General features: G+C 47.4%; 5 protein-coding genes across 6 annotated transcripts in view; 2 read left to right on the plus strand and 3 right to left on the minus strand.

Annotated features, from left to right (window-relative positions):
* Window positions 1-51: 51 nt before the first annotated feature.
* Window positions 52-1,101, minus strand: LOC6544766 (acyl-CoA-binding protein). The gene is made up of 2 exons (XM_001971460.3): window positions 489-1,101; window positions 52-414 (listed from the first exon to the last, which is right to left on the minus strand). The coding sequence occupies exons 1-2, from the start codon at window positions 495-497 to the stop codon at window positions 175-177; spliced, it is 249 nt and encodes an 82-aa protein (XP_001971496.1). The 5' UTR covers window positions 498-1,101; the 3' UTR covers window positions 52-174.
* LOC6544768 (Bardet-Biedl syndrome 1 protein homolog) lies at window positions 630-3,845 on the minus strand. 2 transcript variants are annotated; one of them, XM_026976426.1, is made up of 4 exons: window positions 3,266-3,845; window positions 2,138-3,205; window positions 1,537-2,015; window positions 630-649 (listed from the first exon to the last, which is right to left on the minus strand). In XM_026976426.1, exons 1-3 carry the CDS (start codon window positions 3,543-3,545, stop codon window positions 1,546-1,548), a joined length of 1,818 nt encoding a protein of 605 aa, XP_026832227.1. In that variant the 5' UTR covers window positions 3,546-3,845; the 3' UTR covers window positions 630-649; window positions 1,537-1,545. The 2 variants fall into 2 exon arrangements, with proteins under 2 accessions (XP_026832227.1, XP_001971498.1); XM_001971462.3 differs by lacking the exon at window positions 630-649 and having other exon boundaries at window positions 1,316-2,015.
* On the plus strand, window positions 1,138-1,516 carry LOC6544767 (acyl-CoA-binding protein). Its single transcript, XM_001971461.3, has one exon. The coding sequence runs from the start codon at window positions 1,139-1,141 to the stop codon at window positions 1,457-1,459; it is 321 nt and encodes a 106-aa protein (XP_001971497.2). The 5' UTR covers window position 1,138; the 3' UTR covers window positions 1,460-1,516.
* Window positions 3,846-3,907: 62 nt separating the features above from the next.
* LOC6544769 (protein male-specific lethal-3) lies at window positions 3,908-6,346 on the plus strand. Its single transcript, XM_001971463.3, has 6 exons — window positions 3,908-4,146; window positions 4,266-4,444; window positions 4,511-5,068; window positions 5,123-5,619; window positions 5,674-5,758; window positions 5,816-6,346. Exons 1-6 carry the CDS (start codon window positions 4,045-4,047, stop codon window positions 5,931-5,933), a joined length of 1,539 nt encoding a protein of 512 aa, XP_001971499.1. The 5' UTR covers window positions 3,908-4,044; the 3' UTR covers window positions 5,934-6,346.
* LOC6544618 (formin-J) overlaps window positions 6,159-27,173 on the minus strand; it is a 28,558-nt gene continuing 7,543 nt past the window's right edge. Inside the window, exons 2-11 of the mRNA XM_001971464.2 lie at window positions 18,347-18,741; window positions 17,869-18,043; window positions 14,270-14,303; window positions 11,404-11,551; window positions 10,179-11,209; window positions 9,761-10,111; window positions 9,321-9,700; window positions 8,701-9,262; window positions 8,502-8,635; window positions 6,159-8,440 (exon numbers count right to left, since the gene is read on the minus strand). Coding sequence (XP_001971500.2) covers window positions 6,492-8,440; window positions 8,502-8,635; window positions 8,701-9,262; window positions 9,321-9,700; window positions 9,761-10,111; window positions 10,179-11,209; window positions 11,404-11,551; window positions 14,270-14,303; window positions 17,869-18,043; window positions 18,347-18,529 — 4,947 coding nt within the window. The 5' untranslated portion in view covers window positions 18,530-18,741 and the 3' untranslated portion in view covers window positions 6,159-6,491. The remainder of the gene's footprint in view (window positions 8,441-8,501; window positions 8,636-8,700; window positions 9,263-9,320; window positions 9,701-9,760; window positions 10,112-10,178; window positions 11,210-11,403; window positions 11,552-14,269; window positions 14,304-17,868; window positions 18,044-18,346; window positions 18,742-27,173) is intronic.

Here is a 27,173-nt window from a genome sequence, read left to right on the forward strand (position 1 = left end):
GTATGGAGTGTGTCACCGCGAGTGGAAAGTTAAAGGAGAATGCCGTTTGCGCTTGGTTTAAATGCATACGTGTTTGTTTGGTTTATTATAAAATTACAATAAATACAGAGTTACAACAAATATCCACAATCATCGTTAGAAGGACACATGAAGGGGTCTAGACTAGGGTTGTGCTTATTCGTACTGGGCAGCGTACTTCTTGTAGACCTCGATGTAGTAGGCTTTGGCATCATCGGCGGTCAGGCCGGCCTTGCTCTTCCAGGCGTTGTAGCGGGCCTTCTTCTCCTCGTCCTCCGGCTCCTCGATGTTGCAGTCGCCGACGGTGGCCTGCTTGTAGTAGCCGTAGAACTCGAGGAACTCCTCCTTGCTGGGCAGGTTCTTGAAGTTCTTGGCCTTCTCGACGATCTCCTCGAACTGAAAACGAGGATGGTGCAAAACGAAATGGTTACACAAACAATCGCATTTTTGCTTGGCGGCGTAAAACTTACGGTAAGCATGTTGGCGGCTAGTTGGTTTCGGTAAACAAAAACAATCTGTGCGGATTTCGGGGTGAACACCGTTTATATATGGGCAAACATGGCTCACACCCTTCGCTAATCTTATCTGGTCACCCACTGCAATTGTAGTTCCCACCTTATCAGAAAAGTACCTATATATTGAAGTAATCATGAAAAGTGAGAGTTCCTCTTAGGGGCAGTGAAATATATAATTAGACGGCAGCTTATCAGCGCTCTTGCACTTGCCAAAAAAGTGGAGTGAGCCATATGCAGAACCCATATAGCCATATACCCACTATCTGATTGATTGATTGGGCCGAGCCCCAGCAAGTACAGAAATCTGGATAGCCAAAACCCCAATACTTTAATTAAGTGGCTAGCCAATATTTTTCAGAGTCATGGGCTGTGATTTACACCTAATTCACGTGAGTCAGGTGCTGTTATACGTTATCATGGTGAAGTCGTACGATCTGTTACTAAGAATAGTTCTTCGGCCTTCTATGGTAGGTAGATAGTAGTATCTACTCCTAAGGTTCCCCAAAAAATATTAATTAAACTATTTGAGCGGCATTATGGATACCAAGTTGAGCAATGCACCTGGTACATATTCAAACTAATTAAATTTCCTAATATCAATTGGAATGGCCTATATAAGGCCGCTGTTGGCGGTGAGAGCTAACCTAGTATCCACTCACAAACTCAGCAAAATGGTCAGTTTTGAGGAAGCCGCCGAACTCGCAAAGAACTTTTCCAAGAAGCCCACCGACTCCGAGTTCCTGGAGTTCTACGGTCTCTTCAAGCAGGCCACCGTTGGCGATGTGAACATCGACAAGCCCGGCATTCTGGATCTCAAGAAGAAGGCCATGTACGAGGCCTGGAACTCCAACAAGGGTCTCTCGAAGGAGGCCGCCAAGGAGGCCTACGTGAAGGTGTATGAGAAGTATGCCCCCAAGTACGCCTAAGGCCCGAGCTCAGGACTATTCTCCATCTGACAAATAAACTCGAAATCTTATTATGAATATCCAAGCTGCTTACATACATATTTCGCTTAGAAGGCCGCCTCGGATTGGGGCATCGAAACGGCGGCTGCAATGAGTGGCTTGGCCTGGCCGGCCTTCATCAGCATCACCCGGATCAGGGAGTTATCCGGTGTGAGGCTGGCCGGTGGCAGTTTGTCCATGGGATCCAGTACCGCAACCACCTCGAAGTCCACGCGTAGAGGAACTCCTGGCAGGACACTCGGCAGTCGGGCCAGTGCCTGCGGAATGGTGTAGTGGCGGCGATCCGCGTGGAGTAGGACCACCAGATTGGAGGCCATTTTGAAGGTGGACAGGTTCTGAACGGTGAGGTAGAGCCGAAATGCGGGTCCACTGCCGCAGACCTCGGCGGATAGCTTCACGGGGGCGTGGGTCAGGTCTCCGGATATCGTGCTTTCCGAGGAGTTGATGGCATCGATGGTTGCCCGGGCTGCCGTGTGGCGAAGGCGCCACAGCTCCACTTGGAAACTACCGTAGGTTGCTGGATTGGGGAATTAAATTTTTTAAGAATTTGTGGATTTCTGGATCTTAAAACTTATGGAAAACTACACCTAGTTCTGATTGAAATCCCCTCATTCTCAGAATGGTTACTTTGCAACTTACATTTGGCCTGCTGCTTCTCCCGTGCCGCCTGCTCCACAAAGATGGAGCTCTTTTTGGGCTTATCCAGAATCGTGGCATCCACGATGGATTTGTGATCGCCTAATGCTCGCTTGTTGGCCAGATCAGCGGGCTTGGGCTCAAAGCGAGTCACACGTCTCAGGATCTTGACCACGATTCCACCAGATTGAGTGACGAGGGTAAGGACATGATCCTCCATGCCCATCCGACCATAGAGCATGGCGTCCACCGTCTCGTCCAGAACAAACTCGTCGACCAGATAGCGCTGCAGATAGAACTTGACCACTCCTCCTCTGAGGGCAATGGCCACCAGGGTTAGTCCCAGATGGGTTAAGGGCAGCGGAAGGAGGCACACAGGTAAATCGGCCATAGGCACCTCGTACAAAAGCTTGCCCCGCTTTGAGTAACACAGATAGCGATTGTCCATGGTGGAGGCGATTATCGTCTGATCGATGGGCAGCAGTAGGAGACCGGTTAGAGGGATTCCAAGCTTGACAATCTCCTGCCCATCAGGCTGACTTTTCCGCAGGAGGTAGACACCGCCATTGCGCGTGGCCACCACGATGCAGAAATCCGTCTCAAAGGTCCCCTGTACGGAGATCAGGCTCGGCACGGCAGTCTCATCATCGCAGGCCTTGCCCTGGTAAACCAAATTGAAACCCTGCGGCTCCAGGATCAGGATGCGTCCAATATCGGTGGCCAGTACCAAGTGGGATGGCGGATTGGCATCGCTGGAGATGCGCTTTATGCAGCACATGGCCACAATACTGCCAATCCGACCCACTGGCGAGTCCTTGTGAGTGGCGATGAAGTTCTCCCGCTCCTGCTCGTCCATTTGCAGAAGGCGCTGCGATTTCCGCGACAGCTTGGCGTGGTCAATGGTTTTCAGGGAGTCCAGCAGGGCGGGATGTGCACTAGGCTTCACAACCGGCAGCTTGCGCCACACCTCCAGCTCCAGATCCTCGGAGACCTGTGCGGGAATTGTGTACTTGAAGTACGGCTTTAGGTGGCGATAGAAGAGCACTGACTCGGCAATGGCCACGGCAATGACTGGAAAATTTAAAATGATTAATGATGGGTAAATAGAGCTTTTTTAAAGAGTAAATGTACCCGGCGTTTTGGGCTCTGTTTCATCGATGTAGAGACTTTCGATGGCCGCGGGAATACCCGGCAGTGCCTGCTCCTGTTTGAGTTTTAGACCACGGAAAACCTTGAGCGTGGCACTGGGCTCCTCGGCGGCATTGTCCAGTGAAATGTCCGCCGCAAGCAGCCGGATATATCCGTCGCACTGCACGTCACTTAAAGCCATGCAACTGGACAGGGTGGTGAGATGCGGTGGAGGAGCCTCGGCCTCCGTGTCCACGTGAAGCCAGTTGGGAGCACCGGCCATGGCAGGATCTTGGTGAAAAGCTTGCAGCACAGTGTGAAAACGAACAGGTGATTCCTGACATGCGTTTGTTTTGGTTTTTCTTGTCCTTAGCAACCAGGCTGACCGCACATTTGAGGTTTGTTTTTAGGTTTATTGCTTAAAAACACTAAATTGGCATTAACTATTAAAAATGTTAGTTGTAAACGGGTAATAACATATTACTAAAAAAAGATGAAATGATCGAAATAAGGGTAATTGCGAATATGATTTTAATTAGCCGCCACAAATGAGTTTGTCTTGCGTTGATCTGGTCACACTTTATGCCGGCATGCTGCGGATGTGCAAGCATCGATAGTTTATACTATCGACAAGCAAGAGCACTTATTCGATAACCACTTCGATAGCTTGTCACGAAACACATTCGATATAAATACCACCTAGGAGACGCCAGACGTTGAATTCAATATTTAATATTTTGTATAACTAAGTGATTTACATAGACCCTAATTTGCTGCGAGTGATGGCCGCGCTGTGGGACGAGACGCCGCTCTTCCACAAGGGCGAGATAGTCCTTTGCTACGAGCCGGATAAATCGAAGGCCCGTGTTCTTTACACCAGCAAGGTAAACACACACACACGCGCGCACGCACACAAGCGCGCACTGAAGTGTCAAGCAAACGTCATAGGCGAAGTTTTCACAAATGATTTTCCGTTTCCTGCACTTATCCGCACTTGCCGCAGGTTCTCAACGTCTTTGAGCGCCGGAACGAACATGGGCTGAGGTTCTACGAATACAAGATCCACTTCCAGGGCTGGCGGCCCTCCTACGATCGCTGTGTGCGCGCGCCCGTCCTGCTGAAAGACACCGAGGAGAATCGCCAGTTGCAGAGGGAATTGGCCGAAGCCGCCAAGCTGCAGATGTAAGATAAGCCACTAGCTATGCGAGGAATACTTTCCCAACCAGTTCCCCCTTGTTTTCCACACAGTCGTGGTGACTACTCCTACAAGGGCACACCCGATAAGCCGGCGGCCAAGAAGAAGCGCGGTGGTAAGGCGGCACACGTTGAAGAGGCACTTGTGGACCCACTGGACACGGGACATCTTAAGGCGGAGCACGAAATGGCACCCACTCAACGAGCAGCAAGCAACCGGACGCGCGACAACAGCGGTGGCAAGCGGAAGGAGAAACCCGCGACCGGCGATAGCCGATTAAAGGGAAACCGGGGACGACAAACCGAGACCCACTATCACAACAACATAAATGATGTATCTGTCGATGGCCATGTGCCCCAGGAGGATCGCGTTATGATGCGCGTCAGCGAGCGATTGCGGGAGCTAATGGAGTACGATCGGAATATGGTTAAGGTACTGGGCAAACAGCACGCCTTGCCTGCCCGCGTGCCCATCGTGACTATCATGGAGAACTTCGTCAAGCAGCAGGCGGTGGAGCTAGCCATTAGCATCAAGCAGGACAGCTCGAGAGCCAGGAACACGCAGAGTCGCAATGCCCGAATGGAGCGGGAATACGATCGTGTTATGTCCAGGTTAGTTACCACCTTATATTAGACCTGGCAACCCACTAATTCTGTTATGTACAGCGTCTGCATGCTGAAGGAGGTGGTGGACGGATTGCGCATCTACTTCGAGTTTCACGTGGATGACCACTTGCTGTACAAAGAGGAGAAGGAGTACGTCCACAACTATCTCACAGACGTCAACATGCGCAACTGCAGTCTAATATTAAACAAGTCGTACGAGTACATCAATCCCAGCGGCGACACGGAACTGATCGGTCTGGACGGCACGCCAGTGGGGGAAGGGTCGGGCAACACCAATGGTCAGATCGGAGGTATTATTCTCGGCGGCCCGGAGTACGAGAAGCAGTTGCAAAAGTGCCTGCTCTACATTGTGACCACCAGTGGGAAGAACACTGCGCAGGCCTATGAAAGGACTTCTCCGTACACGGCTGCCTACAAACTACCTATGGAGATGCGCGGAATTCTTTACGAAACATTCAAGTGGCGGCTTCTATCAGCGGAATCGCCGCCAGAAAAGTCCATGGTTTTTGGAGCTCCTCACTTGGTTAGGCTGATGAGTATGTACCATTCTTTCGCATCCTATAGCACACATTAATTCATGGTACTTGCAGTAAAAATGCCTATGTTCTTAAACGCATCGCCCATCAGCAACAAGAAGCTTGAAGATCTACTTCCCCACCTCGACGCCTTTATCAAGTAAGTGTGAGACCTTCCTGAACCGTCCACAATCGAGCTAATCTCTTGGCTTTGCAGCTACTTGGAGAACCACAGGGAGTGGTTCGACAAGGATAACTATGTGAACTCCACTGCCCTGCCTCAGGAAGACCTGCAGCGGGAGTTGTTGGACTCCTTGGATGGCATTGCCGCTTAGCTTTAGTTGATCGGAGTTATCTAGTTTATTTATTATTAAGATTAAAGCTTATGTTCTTTTATTTAAAGATTTGTAATTGTCGTTTTGGTTTCTTCAACTACACACTTTGTAAACAACGCACTTCTATAAAAAAAGTCTTCTAATGTGATCGTATAATCGAATAATGCCTACAACTATATGTTAAATATTGAAAATACGATTTTAACATTTTTTTTTTGTTTTTTTGCTTATCCTAAGTTTTAGTTGAGTAGTACATGCTAGTATTTTTGTCATGCTTTTTTTTTGTGCTCAAATATATTTAAGAGTTGGAAAGTTGTCTTTTGTATTAAGGATTTGCGGACCTTGAGTTGGAATGTGCAGGGGAATTCTTAAGATTTGTATAACTTCTCAAAATATTGCAACTGTAACAACTATGTGAGTGCTGATTTGTGTTTCAGATCCTGCTTAGAAATTCGAAATTGTCGCTTGGACGGCTTGGAGTTGGATGCATTCGCGTTTGTAACATGTGTAAACTTGGGACGTTAACTTGGACGATGACTGAAACTGGACCGCGTGCCCTTACTTCTGTCGCTTGGTGGCACTGCTGGCCGTGGGTCGCATGAAGCTGCTCACGGATCGACTGCTGCTGGTGCTCCTCTGCTGGGGACTCGGGTTCGCAGCCATCCTGGCCTGCTGCTGCTGGTTCAGGGCATTCTTCACCAGCACCACGCTGCGAGCGGCGCTCATCCGGGACTGAGACTGAGACTGGGGTTGGGACTGGGACTGATTCTCCTTGAAACTGGTGCTGCCATTGATATTCGATTTGGGAGCGGTGTTGGACATCTTGCTGCGCACCAGGATCACACTGGGTCCCACACTCGAGCCACTACTGCTGCTTCTGCTAGCCGGAACTCCACGACCCTGGGTAGGTCGCAGATTCTGGGCGGCCAGTGGTCTCTTGCTGGGCGAGGAGTCAACGGACACAGTGGCTCCTGCTCGCTGGACGGCGGGCAGTCGTCTGACTACCGTTTGCGTGGAGGCTCCGCTGTTGATGGACGATCGCGAGGAACGCAGACTGTTTCTCGAACTGCTGCGTTCCACGCCGGAAAGGACCTGCTGCTCCTGCGGCGAACGTCTAACGGCGGATGCGGATCTCAGCGGTGCTGCACTGGCCAACGGCTGACCGTTGGGCATGCGTAGCGGCCTGCTGGCGGAGAGACTCCGCTTGACCGTTGCAGTTTGAGTGGCAGGGATTTGGTTTTGTGACTTGCTGGCTGTCGATCCTGGGGATCCGGAACTCTTCATCCTGGCCTGCTGCAGGCGATCGGCCAGCCGACTGCCCATCTGGGTGATGCTGGTGGTTGTGGGCTTTTGCTTCTGCATCGGACGCTGGCGGGCTGGAGTCTCGTTGACGCCCTCGTTGCATGAGGAGTTCGTGCTCTCACCCTTTCCATGTGAGGGCGTGTCCGACACAAGACTCTGAGTCTCCTCGAAGCCCTCATCATTGAGCTCGTGGTGACCACTGGCGGAAAGTTTCAGCTTGGAGGGCGTGATCTCTCGAGGCGGACTCCAAGGTCGTTCCGGAGTTCCCGTGGGCGACTTCAGATTCCGAATGGCCTCCCTCACATCCTCCTGATTAATGGAGCTTATGTGGCGACCCACCTTCTCCAGCTTGTTGATCGTCCGCTCCTTCTGCTTGGACTTCTCGGGTGCGGGTGGCTCCGGCTTCGATGGAGAAGTCTTCGCCTCTGCTGTGCTGGTGGTCAGGATCTCCTCGTTGCCACTGCTGTAGTCCGTGGGTCTCTTATAGCGTCGTGTGCGTCGGGCCAGGGCATGGCGATCGAAGTGACCCGGAGCATCCTGTTCCGATGAGTTGATCTTCTCCTCCGTCACAGCCTTTGGTTTGTCTGTCATGCTCACGGTGACCACTGTGGTGGTGGGCGTGGCTATGACGCGTCGGCTCACTGGCGGCGTCTCTATATTATCCGCATCCACGTCCTTGGAGGAGCCCTGCATCTCGTTTTGCGTCTTGTGGTGGCTGAGCAGGCTGGCAAAGGTGTCGTCGGACACTTGTGGCTTTGGTGACTTGGGTGGCAGTGGCTGCTCCTCCGGTTTCGCAAGCTGCAGCTCCCGGCTGGAAGATCGTCTGATGTAGATTTGCAACCGCTCGTTGCTCACGTCCCTTTCGCCCTGTTTCTGGATTAGGGACTTTCGACGATCTTCCTCAGCTATCGATTGGAGTGCAATGGGATTCGACTGTTCCTGCGATCGCTGTCGGCGATATTGACGCAGTGCATCGTGCGGCTGGGCATCGGCAATGGCCTGCAGATTGGCCACCACGTCCGTCTGCTCCAGCGTCCTCGAGGGCTTCCAGTCGGCGTAGACGCGCTGGTACTTGCCGAATTCCTGATCCGTCCTATTAGCGGAGTTAGTGGGATTAGTTGTCGTGGGCGTGTTCGTTGGCGTAGCTGTCGTCGTCGAAGGCAGGATCTTCTCCTCCGGCAAGGGGTCCAGTTTTCGTTCGTTTTCTGCCAACATAGAATATGTCTAGAAGATCCATTTTCACCGGAACTTTTAAGGGCACCTTACCAGTTTCGTTTTCGAGCGATCGCCGATTGGCGTTGACCAGACGACGCTTGCGCCTGTACTCCTCGTTCTGCTTCTCATCGCTCTCGTTGGATTGAAGCCACGTCTCGATCTTCTGGCGCCACTCACGGGATATTCTGTAAAATAACCATTTTTCATTCTTAGTAATGCGAAACAAAAGGCGCAGGAGATGTAACCCCACCTTGGTTTCCCATCCTCGTTGATGGACTGCGTTTGAGTTATCGCCGATCCACTGCCCGTGGGCGTATTCGCTGCTGTTGTGGGCGTGCCAGCTGCACTGGCCAGCGGAGATTGCAGTCGCTCCTGGGCACTTTGCTGCTGCTGAAGAAGGGGAGCCGGGGAGCTGGCCCGTTCGCGATCCAGGCCAAAGTCAATGTTGAGCAAATCGGGCCGCTTGCGACTGGAGCTTCCGGAGCGGGCACGACGAGCCCACGAGCGATCCAGGCTGCCGTAGGCCGCCTTCCGCTCCCTGCTGTTGTGTCCATCGTGAGGACCAGTCGAACTCCTCAGGAACTCCATCAGATCATCCTCCTCGGCCAGAACGCGACTGCGCCGGCGCCTCAGACTTCCGTTGGGTGTGATGTCCGGCGAGGCGCCATCCTGTTCCACGCGGATGAAACCATTGCTGAGCTCTCCGGAACCCAGGTGCCGGCGACTAAGTGCAGGACTAGCCCTAGGATCGAAGAGAGCATCGCCCAGGAAGGAGTGCTCCGAATCGGAAACCGGCGTACCAGCCTGACCAACTGTGGATGAACTAAGTAAGTAAAGAAATTTCTTGCCAAGCACATCCGATGCACATACTCTGCCTGGCTCTGCGGGCCAGCTGCTCCTCGCGTTGCTTCCTCCTGAGCGTGGCCTGGTGCTCCTGCTGCTGGCGGCGCTCGTTCTCCTTGACCGCCTGCTTGAATTTATCACAGAAATTGTGGAAGATTTTGAAGCACTCCTCCAGCCGGAAGGTGGCCGCGTCGTCGCAGAAGAACTCGGACATTTTGAGGCGCATGGACTCCACCTGTTTCATGCCGGCTTGCAGGACGGATAGCTCGGATTCGGCGGCCTGCAGGAAGTCGGCCATTTGCTCCTTGATATCCGCATCCGTGGCTGGTTGCTCGATCTGCCTGGCTATTCTTCTGATCCTGCCGTCCAGTGTGTTGATTTCATTGTTGATCTGCTCTGATGTGGTTCTAACGAATGAAAAGAGTTGAGTGAAGGAAAACACTTTAAAGGATACTCCATTCACTTACTTGCTGGCACTTTCTAGGTTGCTCAGTTGTCCTGTGAATTGCAGCAATTCGGGATTGCGTTTCTCCGCCTGAAGAGCCACGAAATGAATGAGGTTCATGCCCGGCTTATTCGCCCGGATATCAGTGAGTTTTTGCAGCGACGATAGCTTTACGCCCGCCGCATTTCCCGCATATCCGCCGGAGTTAAGGAAGTTTCCAGCCACCACGACCATGTAAAGGACCTCCTGAAGGGTCTTGTTATTGAGTAGATCGTCGCCAGCATACAGCATCGAATTGATGCAGGGCTCCAGGTAGGCCACATTCGCCGCAAACTCCTCCTTGAGCAACATGCTCTCAATCCGCAATTTGTAGCTTCAAGATGAAAAGGTTAAGGTTAAGGTTAGGTAATAGTCGTGTATATTCAAGGATAACTACGTACTTGGGCACCTCGAGCAGCTGCAGCAGGAACTTCTCGGCATTACCCAGTCGTCCCTTATCGCCGTTGAATCCCTTCAGCATGTCCAGCTCATCCACCTCGGGCATTATCTTCAGCAGACCCCTCAGTCTCTCCGCTCCGATCTCCTCGTGGGCTCCCTGCCGGATCAACTGGATGATGTCATCGTTGCTGGTGCGGAATTGCTTCAGGAATATGTTCACATTCAGACTCCTCTTGCCGTCGAGCAGCGTGATCTCTGTGCTCTCCTTCTTGGACTTTCGGTCCAGCGTATCGCATCCATTGGATCCGGCGGAGGCCTGACTGCCATCCCGTCCCAACTTTGGTGATCCCTGGGCACTGGCCGTTTGCAGGCAGAAGAGTCCCTCCATCTCGTTCCAGTCGATGTCCTGCATGGGGCTGTCCTGGTGATTGCTGGCCACGATGCTCCAGATGTTCTGCTTGCCCAGAACCTTGTTGTGCGGTATCTTGCCCCAGTTAATGGTCTTCATCTTGGCCTTGGGAGCGGGTGTGTCCTGTTGCGGCAGCAGTATGGCAGTGGCTACCGCCTCCGCGGCCAGGGGATCTGGTGTCCTGGGCCGTGAGGCCATTTGCATCGAGGGCGGTGGTGGCGGCGGAGGCAGCGCGCCACCATTGATCATCGGCGGTGGCGGTGGTGGCGGTGCTGGCCCATTTATAGGCGGTGGCGGGGGCGGTGGTGCTGCGGCTGCCATGGGCGCCAGGGGTGGTGGTGGTGGCGCAGGCGTCGTCGTCTTGGCCGACACGCCCGCCGGCTGGGAGGGCTTGCGGGTGGGGCTGCTGGCATCGCTGCCGCGGCAACTCTGGCAGGCGAACTTCTGGCTACTGGGCGTGCGCAGCAGGCGCACCGAATCCTCGTGACTCTCGAGGAGCGTGGCGCGGTGGACCAGGCGCTCTGTGGTGTCCCAGATGATGTCGCTGAGCGGCTCCTTGGGATCGATGCGCAGCAGGTGCTGCAGAATGTTGAGGAATGGCACTTCCTGTGGCGTATCGGCCACCTGTGAAATATAATTTGACTTAGGCTTTTATATTTCTTAAGGAAAGTGTGTTAGGAATTAAAAAATTGAATCCTTACGGCAAAAAACTGACGCATCATAAGCGTAAAGCAATGTTTCTTGATTTTTTAGATGCCTTGATTTTAAAATGGCAGTAGCAAGAAAGAAATTAAGCATACGCCCTGTTGCACACTCACCTGTCGCAAAATCGCGTAGAAGACATCAAGATGCGAGTTGAGATTGATGCCATCGGGCGCCTGAAGGCTCTGGGCCTCGTCGCATTCCTGCTGCTCCACGAATACGTCCAATTGTACGATGATATCGCCCACACTTTGTGCGACTTTTCTGTAATGCAATGATAATGATAAATAGCAGATAATTGGATCACTAAGCTCAGTCCGCGCTAATTATTCAAGCTGCTGGCTGCTGGCAATTTGCAGTTTGTAGGTTTTGTGTTGACACAACTCACTGCCTTTTAATTTATTTCTTATTTATGCACGGGATTTACAAGCATATGTATATATGCCATATATTTATGGCCCAACGGGAGGAAGGGAAGAGGTCTATCCACAAGTAGTTGATGCTTGCCAGAATCGATAGAGAACAACAAACTCCGCATCTGACATTGAGTAACCTCCGGAGGCTGCCAAAAGCAGAAAAAAATAAGGGGGAGGCAGCAGCACAAGGACCTTCGACCCGCTGCACACTCACTTGAGATTCTGCACCAGTTGCAAGGCGGCGCAGCTGTAACGGGACAGCGAGCCGCAAAATGTGAGCCGCCGCTGCAGGTGCAACGGCGAGGGCGACGGCGTCACGGAGGCGGAAGCGGAAACGGATGTCGTCGCCGATGTGGCGGCGGACTCCGATGAGAGGGATGGCGGCGGCGAGGGCGATGCTGACGACTCCACGTTGCAGCCTTGGCAATCAAAAATCGCTTCTACAGGCACATCACTTCACATGCGGCGTGCAAAATCGTTAGCCTTGCGCAATGTCCTTGCTGGCAGCTCCGCTTTTGGCCTTTTGGCAATTGATATCCATACATTGACTAGCACTTTTTTTGTTTTTGTTTTTGGCCCGTTTTAATTGCTTGCCCCAATCGCTTTTGCGGTTCGAACGAGAGCACGGCCAGAATGGCAATAACGAGGACGAGACAGCCTGGCACTACACAGTGTTGGAGCTATGGCCACGACATGGCGATTTGGCGGCACGGAGAGCCTCGTCGCCAAATCCGAGTCCTTGTTGTTTTTGGCGGCCACGTGCTGCGCGCGCAGGAGTTTTCCTCATTATTTGCGAGGCGCCCAAGGCGGCCTCTTTCATATTCCGGAGCAACTTCGTCAACATCCATCGTGCACATTAAACACCCGGACACCCGGACACCCGTACACCAGCACGTGATTCTCCGTTTCGTTTTGTTGTTTTGGCCAGCAGCTTCTATTTTGGTCCGTCACGGAAGTTGTTACGGACTTTTGGGAGTGGAGGGCGGCTCACTTGCCGGGCCAAGGAAATTGGGTAACCGAAACGCCAAATTACAAAACTTTAAACGGAAGCTTCAACTAACCGAAAGGGAAAAGTCGGTGGCGCGTCTTTTGGAAGAAGACTTAAGTTTTAGCTGTTTATATCTCAGTAAATAAATAGAAAATAGATAGCTGGAATCTTTGTTTTGTATAACATTCTTCAATCCCACTTGGGATTAGATGGACAAGTCAGCTTAGTCAAGTTCGCCTTCAGAAAATAAAGTCTAGATATACATTTCTAACCTTTTTTTTATTAATAGGTGCCTTGATCCCCAGACCATTGCTTCCAATTGTACTTCCTACCCTTTGAGCACTCCATAAAAATACTTCAGTAATCGAAAATGTCTATTCTTGACACGGTTCTAATAATCCCCCTGAAATGCGATACTTTGGAGTTTATTTTTAGCAGACACTTATGCGTTTGACGGTAACTCGATACTAGCGCACATCCATCATTCTCGGGATAAACGACTTCGATTCTGATTTCGATTCGATTAGAACACATTAGGTAGAGAACAATTAAAATCCGCTTAAGCATCGGACGGCTTCCAAGCTACGCAGAATCGAGACTCGCATGAAGCTCAATGGTTCTCCATCTCCTCTAAATCAAAATCAAAATCAAAATAAAAGAGAGGCGGTCTCGAATCAAAGCGCTATGTGGCTGAATGAAAACGTTTAAGGCGATTCCAAATTCCAAATTCCAAATAAATTAAAAAGCGCCAGCAAACTACGCATTTCGGCGATGTGTGCGCGTTAAGATTTTAATAACAATAGAACGAAGGGGTATCCTCATCTTGAGCTGGGGAATGGAAAAATGCCACAAGACAAATGGGCCGGGAGAATCAATTAGTCAACTCTGTGCTACAAACTGACAAGCTGAGGAATCAGCCAGCTTGTTTGTTATTGTTCGCATTTGGGCTTGAACTATTTTCAAAAATTAATTGAATTTGCTAGTTTCACTCGTCTTCGAGAGCCACAAATTTGTCAGGCAGAGGGCCATAAATAAACCCGTTTTGTAGGGTGAGTCGCAGATCCGACTAATTGATTTATTGTTGACTAATTAAATATTGAATTAATTGGTTTGCTCGCAAGCGGCGCACATTATTTGCATAAGACCCAATGGGCCAGTCAAATGGTCATCTCCTTCAGTTTGACGAGCATTTGACAATCATTCCAGCAGTTTGTGGAGTGATCATTAGCGCTCCGCCCCCAGATCCTCCCCTCATTTTTGGCTTGGCAGAAAATAAAATCCATTTCAAAATCAGCAAATACCTTGATCTTGTCTTATGGTCCCCTGCAAATTAAATGTGCGTGTGACTCGAATAAAACATAAAAGGCAGCAAATGGCAATCGCTAAACTGTTTGTGATACTCATTCGCATGATTGTGGGAGCCTTTCAGGGTTTTTCACGCAACTCTTTTTTATTTGGACTTCACACGATCGAGTCGGAGTATAAACGACGCCCTCAGCAAAACTGGGTGCTTCAAAATGTCTCGTCTGTGGCATTTTGATGAGCGCGTCCTCCTAATCGATGCACTTCAACACTCACCTTAGGTTATTGAGCAGCGGCAAAACTTTGAGACCTGCAAGACAAAGGAGAAATTCATGAATTGTGGGCGGTACTGATGGCGTCCTAGATTTACACTGCAAAACACTTTATTCAAAAATTAAAAAATTATTCAAAAATCTGTGTTTTGCACCCAGTTGCTGTGTGGCCCATGTGGTGATGATTCGTTGCCCCTTTGGACAGCGCATTGCCATAGACAGCGAGTCAACTGAGACCCGCCCAATGTCCAATGAATCCCGACCGACTTCCGGCCAAGCTCGTTTTTTCGCCTTTTTGCTTTTATTGGCGCACTCACCAATCAATTTATGCGCCCGTACACAGAGGCACACACTTCTATCCGTGAGTTGTAAATACAAATAATAATAATAATAAAAAGTTAATTGCGAAAAAGCTCGTGAAAGTCGTTGTCGCTTCTGTGCTATATAGCACATATAGCACATATAGCACATAGCATGTCCCTCAGATCCCCTCGATCAGCCTTATTTGGCGCCTTGACGTTCATAATTTCGTTTTACGACTTTTTCGCTCCGCTGTCATTTCATTTGTTTGAAATTGAAATCCATAAAAGGCGCACAATTAAAATGCGTGTGCGACGCTGTGTGAGTGTGTAGTAAAAGTTTCTTTGTCCCGATCTTTGTTTTTTGGTTATTCGCTTATTCGGAAGTTGAGAGCTCCCAACTAGAACCAGAGTGCCAAGATCATTCAAGTCGTGTCCACCTTATACACCCTGCTCATTATGAACTTAGTATTTGTTCTGAGTGGAGGTCAATTGATTCGCAATTGGCCAAGCTCGACCATCGAAGCCCTGCGGCCAAAAGATTGGGTATTTATGTGCCGCACAATAGTTGAGATCGGGGACACGCCCAAGTCCGCAATTAATTGTTTAATAACATGCCATGGAACTCAACAGCGCGAAAATCAATTCTCCACTAACGATTTAAATATTTCACTCAATAGTGTAAATCTCTTGATGATTTATAAATCAATTGAAATTGAATTTGAATTTGGCCCGCGAAACAGTTGGGCAAATAAATTTATGGCTGACTATGGGAAAAACTGTTGCGTGCCAAAGTGGAAAATCATGGGGCATAAATCTTGGGGCCCCACCAAAATGCCTCCCAGCCTGACAGATGACATACAGCAGATATGATGGCTATATGGCTGGTCCGACGATCGGTCGGTTGGTTGGTTGGTTGTTGGGTTGCTGGGTTGGTTGCTCGGAGAATGGGAATGATTCCGAGCCGATAATTGGGCACTTAAGTGGCATTAGCGAGAGCCTCGCAGAGTTTTTGAATTGAAAAATGCAAATATTTGAAGGGGCGTTGCTGGCCGTTGTTCCTGGAAGTTCAAACAGTGGGCCGAGAAAACTGAAAACAACTGAAGAGAACTGAAAAGAACTGAAAAGGCTGAAAAGAGCCGAGAAGACAAAGTCAAAGTCGGGCCAACAGCCTTGAAACTGAATACTTCGATTCATTGCCAAGCGAAATGCGGCCGTTGCCTGTCAAATGTGTCGTTCAGGAATGCCCAGGAGGAGCAATCGAAGTTGGGGGCTTTTGTGTGTGGGGGCGTGACTTACATTTTGTCACAGCCGTTGAGATTTCGAATTTGTCTTGCTACTTCTTTGCTTTTCTCACTGCGCGCGCTCTGGCTCTTGTAATGCTGAAAAAGCGCAGCTCAATTTATTTTAATTAAGAACAATAAAAACGCCGCTTCTCAGTAAAGTTGCCCCGTTCCGGCGTTTTGCAGGCAAGTGCAGCCCCGGGCACTCGGCGTGCACCACATTTCGGTGGTGCTGGTGGTGCTGCGGCTGCGCAGAAGGAGCAGCGGGCACAAATGCCACCACGCACGCACTACCGCGCTCAATCAAAGTCAGGGAGTCGGGTTGACGACTGCCAAGTACAGTGGATACTTCCTAGTGCAAACGCGCGAGTGGATTTTCATAAAACGGAGGTTTACATAATGTAATGATTCTAGAATTTACTCAGAATTTATATCAATTTATATGTTTTTATTTTCTTTTTTATATTAAGCTATGAATTGAATAATTGTATCTACTGAATACTTTATATGTTTTTATTTTCTTTTTTTATATTAAGCTATTGAATAATTTATATGTTTTTATTTTTATTTTTTACATTAAGCTATTCAATTAAAAATAGTAGAGATACAGAAACTAATGTATCTATCTATGCTTTACTATAGTATGTTTATTTAATAACGATACAGAAACTAATATACATCTATGCTTTACTATAGTATTTTATATTGATTCTAACTTTACGGAGCATCATAAATATCTAGCCATGTTCATATTTTGCAAGCTTGACTGTAGAGGAGGTGGAGGTCAACGCAAGTTGGAGGTCGGTTTGGGGGTTGGTGGAGTTCGTAGGCAGTTCATGAACTTTGAACAACTTGCAGCCCAGAGTCGCCGATGAAGAAGGGAGTGGCATCATCTGCCACTGACAGGATGTAAATGAGTCCCTTGTTTGTCAACAGACGTCTTGTTACATATAAAGTATGTACATTTTGTTCATTGCAACTCATCTGCAGAGGAGGCAGCAATAAATTTAAAGGGGTTCCGCGATGTTGCAGCAGTGTTGAGGCACGTTCGAAGCGTATTACAAATCTAACTACAAACACGATTTGGGTGCAACTCCATCGACATAAATAAGCCAAACATTATCTATCCAAAAATTTGTCACGTATATTCGATTTGATTTGAAGCTGTTGTTAAGCTTGTAACAAATAATGTATTTTTTATTGGTGTTTCTGGAAAATAAAATAAATATTATGCCCCGTATTAACCGTACAGCAACGAGTATGTGTGAAAAGCTGAGATTAATCGAATCACTTGCATAAGTAGAGCAACGTGGATCAAAGGTAAAGATAAGTGCAGCTTTTTATGGCTATTTCACGAGTCATTAAGGTGTAAATGAGCATTAAAAGTCCTACAGTTACCCAGCAGCAAGTCGACAAATCAGCGATTTAATTGTCAAAATCTTTGTTTGCAATCAAAACGTCCTCAATGACCCGACAACTTTTGCCACAATTAATAAATCAGCCATAAACAAACAATGTTCGTCTGACCGATTTTCCACCAGCTCCAGTTCAAATGACTCGCAGTCACTTGGTCACTTTAATGGCCCAAAAGACGCGCCTCTAAATCGCCGGCACGTGCTAAGGTTACTCGGTTCGACAAAAGGCGATTTTGGCATTTGGGGCTCTTCGAACCTATCATTATCTAACCTCAAGTCAACGAGCGAGCAGCGCCCGAGGGTCGCTGGTGTGGCTGCCTCAATATGAATTTATATGGGGGGAGACGACATGCAAACAGTGTATCTGTGTGTGTTGGCCAAACAGCCAGCCGGGCACATACGGTCAAGGGTAATGGCACTGGATCAGCGGGCACATCAATCAAATCAATGAAATCGAAGACAGCACCAATGGCATCGAACAATCGCAGGGGAACAACCCGTTGACTTTTACGGGCTTATCCCCATTGTAGCAAATTATCACTCAATTTATTTGTATTTTTCTGAATATTATTACCAAGTATAATATTATGGGAATCGCTCGCTCACCTATGAATTCGTTGCGAATGCGAATCCGCTCCTGTAAAGTGGCCGCCGATATGATGACGCAGTTGATGAAGGCCAGCAGGGCGGCCTGGTAATCCAGGGGCGGAATGGCAGCGGCACTCGACGACTCCAGTTCGTTGATGACAATCTTGAAGCGGTATCGCTGCTTCTTGAGATTCTGCAAGGGTTTCAAGATTCAATTTTAGGATGTATCTAAACGGACGCAGACAAAGCCAAGCAAATGTATCTTATGGCAGGAAAAATGATCTAAAGCTGGAGATAGGAACTATGTCCCTGATCTATTGAGATTCTTTTGAAAGTCAGCTGATGGCATAGTATTAAATACCCTCAAAGAGTTATATGCAATTGCCTACATTGCATTAGGAGTTTTCCTAGAAGTGCCGGAAATAAGAACCCTTTAAAGTTCTTCAAACATGTCAAAGCCAGTTCAATTGGGATTGAGTGTTTTTCACCCACTTACCTTGTAGAATTCGAGGGTCTCGATGGCACGGGCATATCCATCGGGGCTGTAGGCGCACAGCGCGGAGAGGAGCTCGAAGACCTGCTTCTTGACGGTGGCATTGTGGGTGTCCAGGGCAGCGCCCAGCTTGGCGATGTAGTCACGATTCTCGACAATGTAGTCCAGGCCGATGCGTGAGTCCATCGTGGCGGCTTGGGGTACTGGGTTCTACTTTTCGGGGGTTCACTTCTGGCAACGGAACACGTCCCCAAAGTGGACGCTTTATGTTTGGGGGCAATCGGATCGAATCGATGTGAGACGATCGATGGGGGCGGCGGCTAGTTGCAAAGGTTTGGCTTCTCGCATGGAATATCTAAGCAGTTCACGTCATGCCGAACGCTCCGCGTGCGCTGAATCTGAAAAACGAGGCGGAAAAACAGTGGGAAATTCATTAGTTACTTGGGTCGATTCAAGCTGCCATTGCATTTCGATGATCTAGGCCCCTCAATGCGCGCCCTGTCACGCGTTGTTCCATATCTTGTGGGCTTTTTAGACCTATATACCCCCCCACAATCTCGATTTACATTTAATTAATTTACGATCGGTTCTCGGGGCCCCGAGCTGCAATTGTCATAAATTCATTGCGGCCAAGCAATCGCCAGGGGCGTACAGATTTTGAATTTTCTATCGGTTTTCGATTTCGGATTTTGGGATTGCGTTTTGGAGGCACGATCAAAGGCAACCTTTGGCCATGGCGACGGGTTCCGCCTCTAGATCGGCATCAGTTCGATATCGGCATCTCAATTACCAGCAAAAACGATCTCGTTAATTTGTTTACTTTCGATTAGTCGCCGTCTAAACTGCCGACAAAGTCTGTCATTTGGTTTCCCGCACATATTAAAATGCGATTTTTCATTAAAATACAAAGAGCGCCGATAAAATGCTTAACATTTTTGTTAAGAGCTCTGATCTCGAGTGGCACTTTGCGTTATTTGAAATTATAATTTGTGTGTGCGCTAAATGCTCATGTTATTGCCATTGTTGCTATTGTTTTATTCCGCTTTTGAAAATAAAAAACCGAGATACATAGGCTGTGCGATCGGCGGAGGCGCTAATGAAATCACATACAACGACTTCGCAATTAATGGACAGAAATCACAAAGTGACATCCTTGCGATATGCCTTATTGTCGTCCGTCCATCACTTAACATGATATTTCCGATAATTCCCGCAAAGTGCCGACTCCACTCGAGTGGATGGGCGAATTCTCTGGAGGAAAACAGAAAACAAGTTCTCAATCGAAAAACACAGACAAAAACACATTCGCCACTTTGTATCTTGTTCTCCGCCCGGCTTTCTCATTCGGATTTCGCTGAATGTAGATCTACACTGTGTCACACAACTGGGCTATGAGCTTAACCAATTAGCAAATGATAGTAATCTCCTAGTTAACCTATGTAAATTTCGCTCTTTAAAGGCTTCGTTTTATTTTATTGCGATCTAGTCGATAACAACAGTCAATTTTCACATGCCATTGTGAAATGGCACAGATTAATAAGTTAGATATATATGATTAGGTTTCATAAGGAGATTGTGTCTCACATATATTCGATAACGAAAATACTGTAATATTATTTGAGTTTGAAGTGAAACTATGAGTGTTGTGCACAACTTGCAAGTTCCCCAGCAATATTTCCAAGAAAAAGTGTGTCTATCACTGAATTTATTTGGAATTTTGTGAGTTAGTGTGCTGCTGTGGTGACTCCAGATAACTTAGCACAACACCCGCACACTTTTAACATCCCAGAGTGATAGGACGATAAATTAATAATGCTTATCTGTAAACTGGTTCCATTAGCCCAACCAGCCAGCCAACCAACCAGACAACCAACGTGCTGGACATCGCATTATTGCTGCTATTTATTGCAAAACAGCAGCCACATAAAGCCAATTGAGTTGTTTTTTTAGGAAATCAGGGAAAGGGAGCAAATGTCTGGGAATCGAATTCGCAGTGGAATTGCTTTAGTGCCAGCCGAAATGTTAATGAACCCGCCCCACAACAAATGTGGCGGCGTCTAATTAGAATTTGAGTTGGCCATTTATCGTGCCACAGTGTTTCGGCTAAAAAGCGGGGCGTTGACAGGCGCAAACGACATGCCCCACCGGAGGACAGGTGGCGACTCACTGGCGGCGTCAATAAAATGTCAACCACAGGCCCACAAATTGCTCGCTGCCATTGTGGAAATATTCACCTCGTCATCGCAGCAGCCATGTTAAAGTGCAAGTAATAATTCACGAATTTCGAAAAGTTTTCCGTCTCCCCGACTCGCGTTCGTTTTCAATGTCTCGCGACATTATAATATTGTTGTATAAATTATGCGGAGGCCCACGGGGCGTATGGCGTATGGCGAATGGCTAAATGTGATTAAATGTTGTGCAAACTGCTGCTTTCTGGGCTGGGCCTCTATTTCAAATCACTTGGGCTGGGCTGCGGAATTCAGCTGCTCATCAGCAGGAAAACAGTGTCTAGGATACTTGACCAACTTGGCTGGGAAATCGAGACCAGTGCTTGAGGAGATCAGCAAAGGTAAACAGCTGAAGAGCAACTACCGTAGCCACACATCTGTTGCAATAGGCGCAAGGTCGTTCCACATACGAGTATGTGTTGCTTCTGATGTCGGGCACCTGTAACAAATTGTAGCAAATGAAGCTGCAGCAGTGGTCTCTGGGTTTTTTTCGTTTTTTCCCACTCCATCAGCATTTGGAACGGGTGTGTCACTAATCTCGAAGAGCAACTGTTGCGTCGTTGAAAGCACAGTTTTCATAAATTTTTATTGAATTTTTATGACTGCAGGCATTGAATTTGCATGTTGATGTATGCACACAAAGGCGCACCAAATAAAAAGCATACAAAATTAAATAAACAGCCATTGAGAAAAGTGTTTGGCACTCAATAGTAAATGCTGATGATAACAGTGTTTCGAAAATGGTAACTTGGTAAAGTATCATTAGGCTAATAGCATCATTTATCCCTGTCAGCCCAGGCGAACATCTTGATCTCTTGATTCAAATAGTTTAATCTCAGCTCGAGCAACTTCATTTGAGTTGTTTATAAGCTGCTTATCAACAAACGCCACAAATTGTGAGAATGTGTCTGGGAACCGAACTGAACACAGAACAGACTCTTTGTTGCGTCCACTGAATTGAAATGGGGGAAAAAAATAAAAACAGACCGACTGACTTGGAGTCATAACACTTGACGACGCACCAGCAGCAGCAACAGCAACAGCAACAGTCGCATCAACATCTCGCAGCAGCCGCAGCAGTCGCAGCAACACGACGATGTCTCCGACTGCGAGTTGCAATCAAAACACGATCTTGGCGCTCAGCATTGACCTTATGACTTCTAAAATCGGTAAAAACATCTTTACAGCGCCATGTCGCACTGCCGATGTGTTTCCAATATGAGCTAAAAATACGAAACTCAAGCTGCGAAACGGCGGCGTACTTGAAATTGGGATACATTTTATAGCCTTAATATATATGCATGCACAGATTGCCATTTTCAATTCATTTCAAGACTCATTCATGAGGCCAAAAAGTGGAAGGCACTCGTGAGTTGTACACTCATTTTTAAAGGATACTCGCACTGCCTTGCACATTTCGGTTATATGTCAAGTTTAAGTGGCAGATGCGAAGGTCGCAAAACTGGAGGCGTCCCAAATTGAGCAATTAGGGCGTGGCCGTAGTACGCCTCATTTGCACTTACTTGACTTAATTCGTCAATTAGCCGCTGCTAAGGTAATCACAGACCAGCTGGCCAACTGGCCAACTGGGAAACTGGACAACCTCATCCACTTCAGACTCAAACTGAGATTCGGATACGGATTCGGATTCGGATTCAGATTCGTGGGCGTTCCAACAGCCAAATTCAAGAGCCACAACAAAGCAAATAAGTTTAATGATTTGCTCCGCGTGTGTATTGTATGGTCAACAAAGAACATTGGACTACGAAAATAAATAAAATGCAGCCCACGGGACCAGAAAACAGACGAAAAATTAGTAAAATAGTGCGTAGGTTTTGCATTTCGATGATCACAAAACCGCAAAGACCCCACAAAAAGCGGAGCTCGTTCCAAACTAAGATGATTCTATTTTGAATGGAATAGAGCCGTACTGTGATGACTACGTAAATTTCAAAATCTTCTTCACTGGCTTTAGCGATAACGAAACATAATAAAGCCGGCTTGTAATAATATTATTATTTACTTATGTAGCAACTGGATTTCTGTAAAGTATGCGAGTACTCTTGATTTATGTTAATTGAGATCTATGTTTATTTAAAGAATATGAGCAGCGAAATTGGTAGATTTAGGTGTGATATATATAGTTTTGTGTATGAAAATAACCATGTGTGTAATCTACGAATGTCCAAGTGAATTGTTATATATCTATAAATATGTTCTTTCAAAACCCCCATGCCCATTTAGAAAGGGAGATTATCCGTGACTTTCTTGATTAGATTCCATTGGGCTGCCGCGTGGCGCTAGTTGACATCTGACAGCAAAAAGCGGGCAGAGTCACAATTTTGGGGAACAAGCACTTGGGGAACTCCCCCAACTCTGTTCGCCATTGATGAGAATTTATGAACTCGCAGTCACACGGACTTTCGGGTTAAATGGACTCAACTGGCAATGACAGAGCTGTGCTCTTGGCAGTCAGTGAAAAACCCATCAAATGTGTCAAAAGCCGCTTCATTGGAAAATTTTCTATTGTTTTAGGGCTTTCGTTTCTTATTCGTTTTTTTTTTTTATTTTGAATTCGGGGGATCGTTGCGCAGGCGCCGTAAAAAGTGTGAAAACGTAACAAACATGTTGTTTGGTATCAGAAAATTGGGTCTGGGCCTGTTTTAAGCCTATAAATTATATAGTGTGTTAAGGCGCTAATGGGCAGTTTTCACGCTTATTTAGACAATGGAAAAGCGAAAGTTTTATTTATTGGCGGCTCACGGATTTCCAGCGTTCGCAGGTGTCCAAAATTCTGGGGCCACCAAAGTGCATAAATATGTTTTCAAAGGCTTGCTTATGCACTTATGACAGCACCCCAATCTCAGCTCATGCAACAAGTTTGGCCGCATTTACAGGTGGCCCGAAAAAATATTTAACAAATTGTGCGACATGCAAATGTACGTGTAAAGTGGTCAATGTCCATTTGAGTGCCCCAAAAAAAACCAAATATATCGGAGAAATAAATTTACCTGGCATGCCGGCCAAAAAGACTCAGGGCCAGTCGACAATGAGCGCTAATTATGCTGAGATGGCTTGCCAAAAAGGTTCAATGCACCGCTGCAGCATTTCAAATCCCTTGTTGACCTTAACTTTGAATTGTCAAAATACAAAAGTTCAAACAGACACACAGCTCCGAACAATGAGCACAAAGCGAAAGACACACAAAAGAAGTGAGCCACGGAAACCTACATACTTTGGCCTAAACTGAAAAGGGTACACAACAAATTAAGTTAGGATCGCATGGAATATTGTGTGGCAATACCCTGAAAATGAACAGATTCAAGATTCATCTTAGTATTGATATATGTATTTAATTTGTAAAGTTTATATCCATTTATTTGTTTTATAAACTGGATTTTATGGGCAGAGTGCAGAGTCTTTCTGCCAGTGCATCGCTGATTCATTTGAAAAGTGTTGGCCATATGCAGCAGGCTGCACAGATTCAGATTCTCGAGCTTGCCGCTCGGATGGATTTGTTACTTATGGATGCTGCTGCCACCGCTTTGACATTGACTTGTGGTTTCAGTTGCCGCCACTGCCGCATTTCAAGTTTTCTGCCGCTCAGCTTTTCAGGTCTTTTTTATTTTTTGTTTTCATGTTCGGTATCCAACGAAATAGTCGCTGTGTGTGGGCTGGAATTGTTTTCCTCACTTCATTCATGGATTCGAAAACGCGCTAAAATGATTAGTCAGCTTCTTGGCTTTTGGGGAGCAGCTCAGCTGGTTTTGCAGCGATTTAGGTGCGATTCTTGCCACAGTTTTTACTATTTTTGCGTGGTATCGGTATCTCGGCTGTTTGTCCTTCACAAACATTTGTTTAAGCCGCACGAACTCGCACGAACAGTCTTTGTGGTCTACGGCATCTGAGCCCGAACTTCCGCATGAATACTCGTAGATCATACATGGCTTATCTATACATCTCGATACTATATTTAGCCCGTGAGATTAGGCGGGTTTATCGCCTTTATGCCACAGAGTCAATTTGGCATTGGTCGCCCACAAGTGGCGGCAGTGAGTCACAGAGCAAGAAATTTGGCGTCTTCAATTATGAAATATATAGCGGTGCTAAAAGGTTGTAATTAAAATGAGAAGGAATCACTCTATAATACAATTTCATTACGCAATTAATGCGAGATGTATAGAGGTTTTATTTAACACATCTAGACAATTTATTCTCTTGCTATCTCAATTGAGCGTTGGGCAACCAGTTGCCATTTATGTAAGTTCGACATTTTGCAGATCTATCCCCAGCAGCTGCACTTGACTATCGTTGCAGCAACAAAGTTAAACAAAGCCCATACAGACTGCATAAATTAAGTGCGGCTTAAAAAGATATCAGGTGACAAGCGTGAAAAGCGCTGTTCTGACAGACAGACTTTCCTATACAGAGACGTTCGTAACCACGCGGAGATTAAAGGCCAGCCCAGGTGCCTTCGTTACTTTTGCCTTTTAGGCAGCAGTCGCTGCACTTGCGCAATTCCCCGGTACCCAGTCCACAATACCCAGTGCTCAATCCCCAAACCGCGATCCCCAATCAGCGATCCTCATCACAGCGCCAACTCGAACTTGAACTACATTGCATTGGACATCAAAATAAATACATAATCGTAAATATAAAACCATGCGCATTGCTCCCATTTCTTTGGCGGCACAGGCCACACCACGTGACTGGCGAATTTGTTGGTCAATGTTTGGCGGTCGTTGCTGTTTTTTCTTCCATTTTCCCCTCTTTTTTGGGGCACAACCGAGACAGATTGGGCAGCTTATGAGGGGCAGCTGAGCAACAGAGATACATCCACTGATCTCCAGGCAGCCGCATCGCCCACAGCGCCGCTGGCTTGGCTTTGTTGTTTTTAACACTGTGTGGCAGTGACACTGGCGAAAAAGTGATGCCAAATGCAACAGTCTTCCAAGAAAATATTTAAAATAACTTGAAAATATTGCAAATAGCTGAAGGACAACTTTGAAAAACACAGGCATACCTATTATATCACAATTATTGTATAAACAAGCAAGTGATTTTATTCTCAAGCCTCATTTTGTTGCAGGATTTTTATTTGAATGTGAAATATAATTTTTATAAAGCGTATTGACAATTCGGTGCGATCTGCCCACAATTTGCACCTCATTGTTGCCTCGTGAACTTGTAACTGCATTGTAACCTGATATTTGCCAGCATTAACTTAACTATTTTGTTGCATTGTCTTCTTGTTGGCATGGTTTTGCGCTCGCTTTGGGCTATTTATAAAATGGTAAACGCTTTAGCTGACTACGAGCACTGTGCCTCGCAATTAAGATTTCATTGTGGGATTTCGTGGCATGGGCCACACGGCGTATGCGCGATTCGAATCAAACGCAATTTGCACTGCCACTTGCAGCAGCGCTCTGAGCATCTAACATGCAATAATTTGTTTAATTAGGCGTAAATGACGCTGACAGCGCTGCCAGCTCCGTCGGCATCTTGGCTCTAATGGAGCGTGGCTGATTTTAATGGCTTGTCGGGTTGGCTCTCACGCCCAACGGTGCAGCTTGTGGTTGTGGCAAGTGATTCGCCACTGCAACAGCCACACCCCAGCGATCGCCCAGCCATGCTAATGCCATATTCTTGTTGCAAAGTTGCAGTTGCAGTTGCAGTTGCGGCCGAAAATGCCATAAAAAGTACAGATATACACATGCCCCGGACACATGTCTGCCGATCGCACGGATCGTATCGTATCGGATCGCATTTGATTGCACCCCAATCGATCTTTGGATGCCTTTGCCATTCACGACGATAATTCAATTAATTGCGAAAATGTCCTAGAGACAAATCCATATTCACAGCAGACGGCAATGACGACGGCGATTGCAACAAAGTGCAAATGTAGCGGTCGTGTCTGCGATCGTGTAGCTTTTCATTAAATTTCATTAAATTCTTTTATGCGATGCCAAAGCAAAAATCGCAACATTAAGCATTGCAACATGTTTGCCATTGGATCGGATTGCCATGGAGTGCGGAGTGCGGAGTTTTGCAGTTGTAGACTGCTGGCGATCGCTGGCTGATCTTCGCTCCTCCAAGCTCTGTGCACTTTATGACTTTGATTTATTTGTGCAAATTATTTTAAGCTGTTACATGACTGGCGGGGATCCCTGGCTCTCGAGGAAGTGTCTGCATGAGAAGCCACAAGCTCTAATGGAGCGACAAGCTGATCAGAGATCAGTGATCGGCGCAATTTGCCATTTCTCATCGCTCATTGCTCATTGCCCGTCCAAGTTATTAGCTGTCTGCAATTGTCAGCGTTCGTTTGACGGCTTCGCTCCCAATTCCCAGCTCGACTCCAATCCGATTGCATCCCAGATCCCCAGGCAGGCGCATTTCCAATTACATAAGCCAGTGATCCTCCATCTGTCTGGCCGCAGATCAGCTGTCTTAGCCGTCTAGCTGTGCATAATTTCAATTTGACAAAGCACATACGATCGATGGCTGCGCTGATAGGCGCCATAAACTCGGTCCCAGGCCCCCAGGCCCCATCTTCCCATCTCTCCACCCAAAATCAAAAAGCAACTCAAGTCCATTGCACG

Source organism: Drosophila erecta, unplaced genomic scaffold (genome assembly GCF_003286155.1).
Source record: "Drosophila erecta strain 14021-0224.00,06,07 unplaced genomic scaffold, DereRS2 tig00000021-arrow-pilon, whole genome shotgun sequence".
NCBI classification, from domain to species: Eukaryota; Metazoa; Arthropoda; class Insecta; order Diptera; family Drosophilidae; genus Drosophila; species Drosophila erecta.

Excerpts from the sequence above, each read along its gene's own strand:
- LOC6544767 (XM_001971461.3), top strand. The coding sequence starts at position 1,139 with ATGGCCTATATAAGGCCGCTGTTGGCGGTGAGAGCTAACCTAGTATCC.
- LOC6544768 (XM_026976426.1), bottom strand. The coding sequence starts at position 3,545 with ATGGCCGGTGCTCCCAACTGGCTTCACGTGGACACGGAGGCCGAGGCT. Across the intron at positions 3,206-3,265 it reads AACAGAGCCCAAAACGCCGG|TCATTGCCGTGGCCATTGCC; the intron begins GTACATTTACTC and ends TAAATTTTCCAG. Across the intron at positions 2,016-2,137 it reads GGAGAAGCAGCAGGCCAAAT|CAACCTACGGTAGTTTCCAA; the intron begins GTAAGTTGCAAA and ends TCCCCAATCCAG.
- LOC6544769 (XM_001971463.3), top strand. The coding sequence starts at position 4,045 with ATGGCCGCGCTGTGGGACGAGACGCCGCTCTTCCACAAGGGCGAGATA. Across the intron at positions 4,147-4,265 it reads GTGTTCTTTACACCAGCAAG|GTTCTCAACGTCTTTGAGCG; the intron begins GTAAACACACAC and ends CACTTGCCGCAG. Across the intron at positions 5,759-5,815 it reads CACCTCGACGCCTTTATCAA|CTACTTGGAGAACCACAGGG; the intron begins GTAAGTGTGAGA and ends TTGGCTTTGCAG.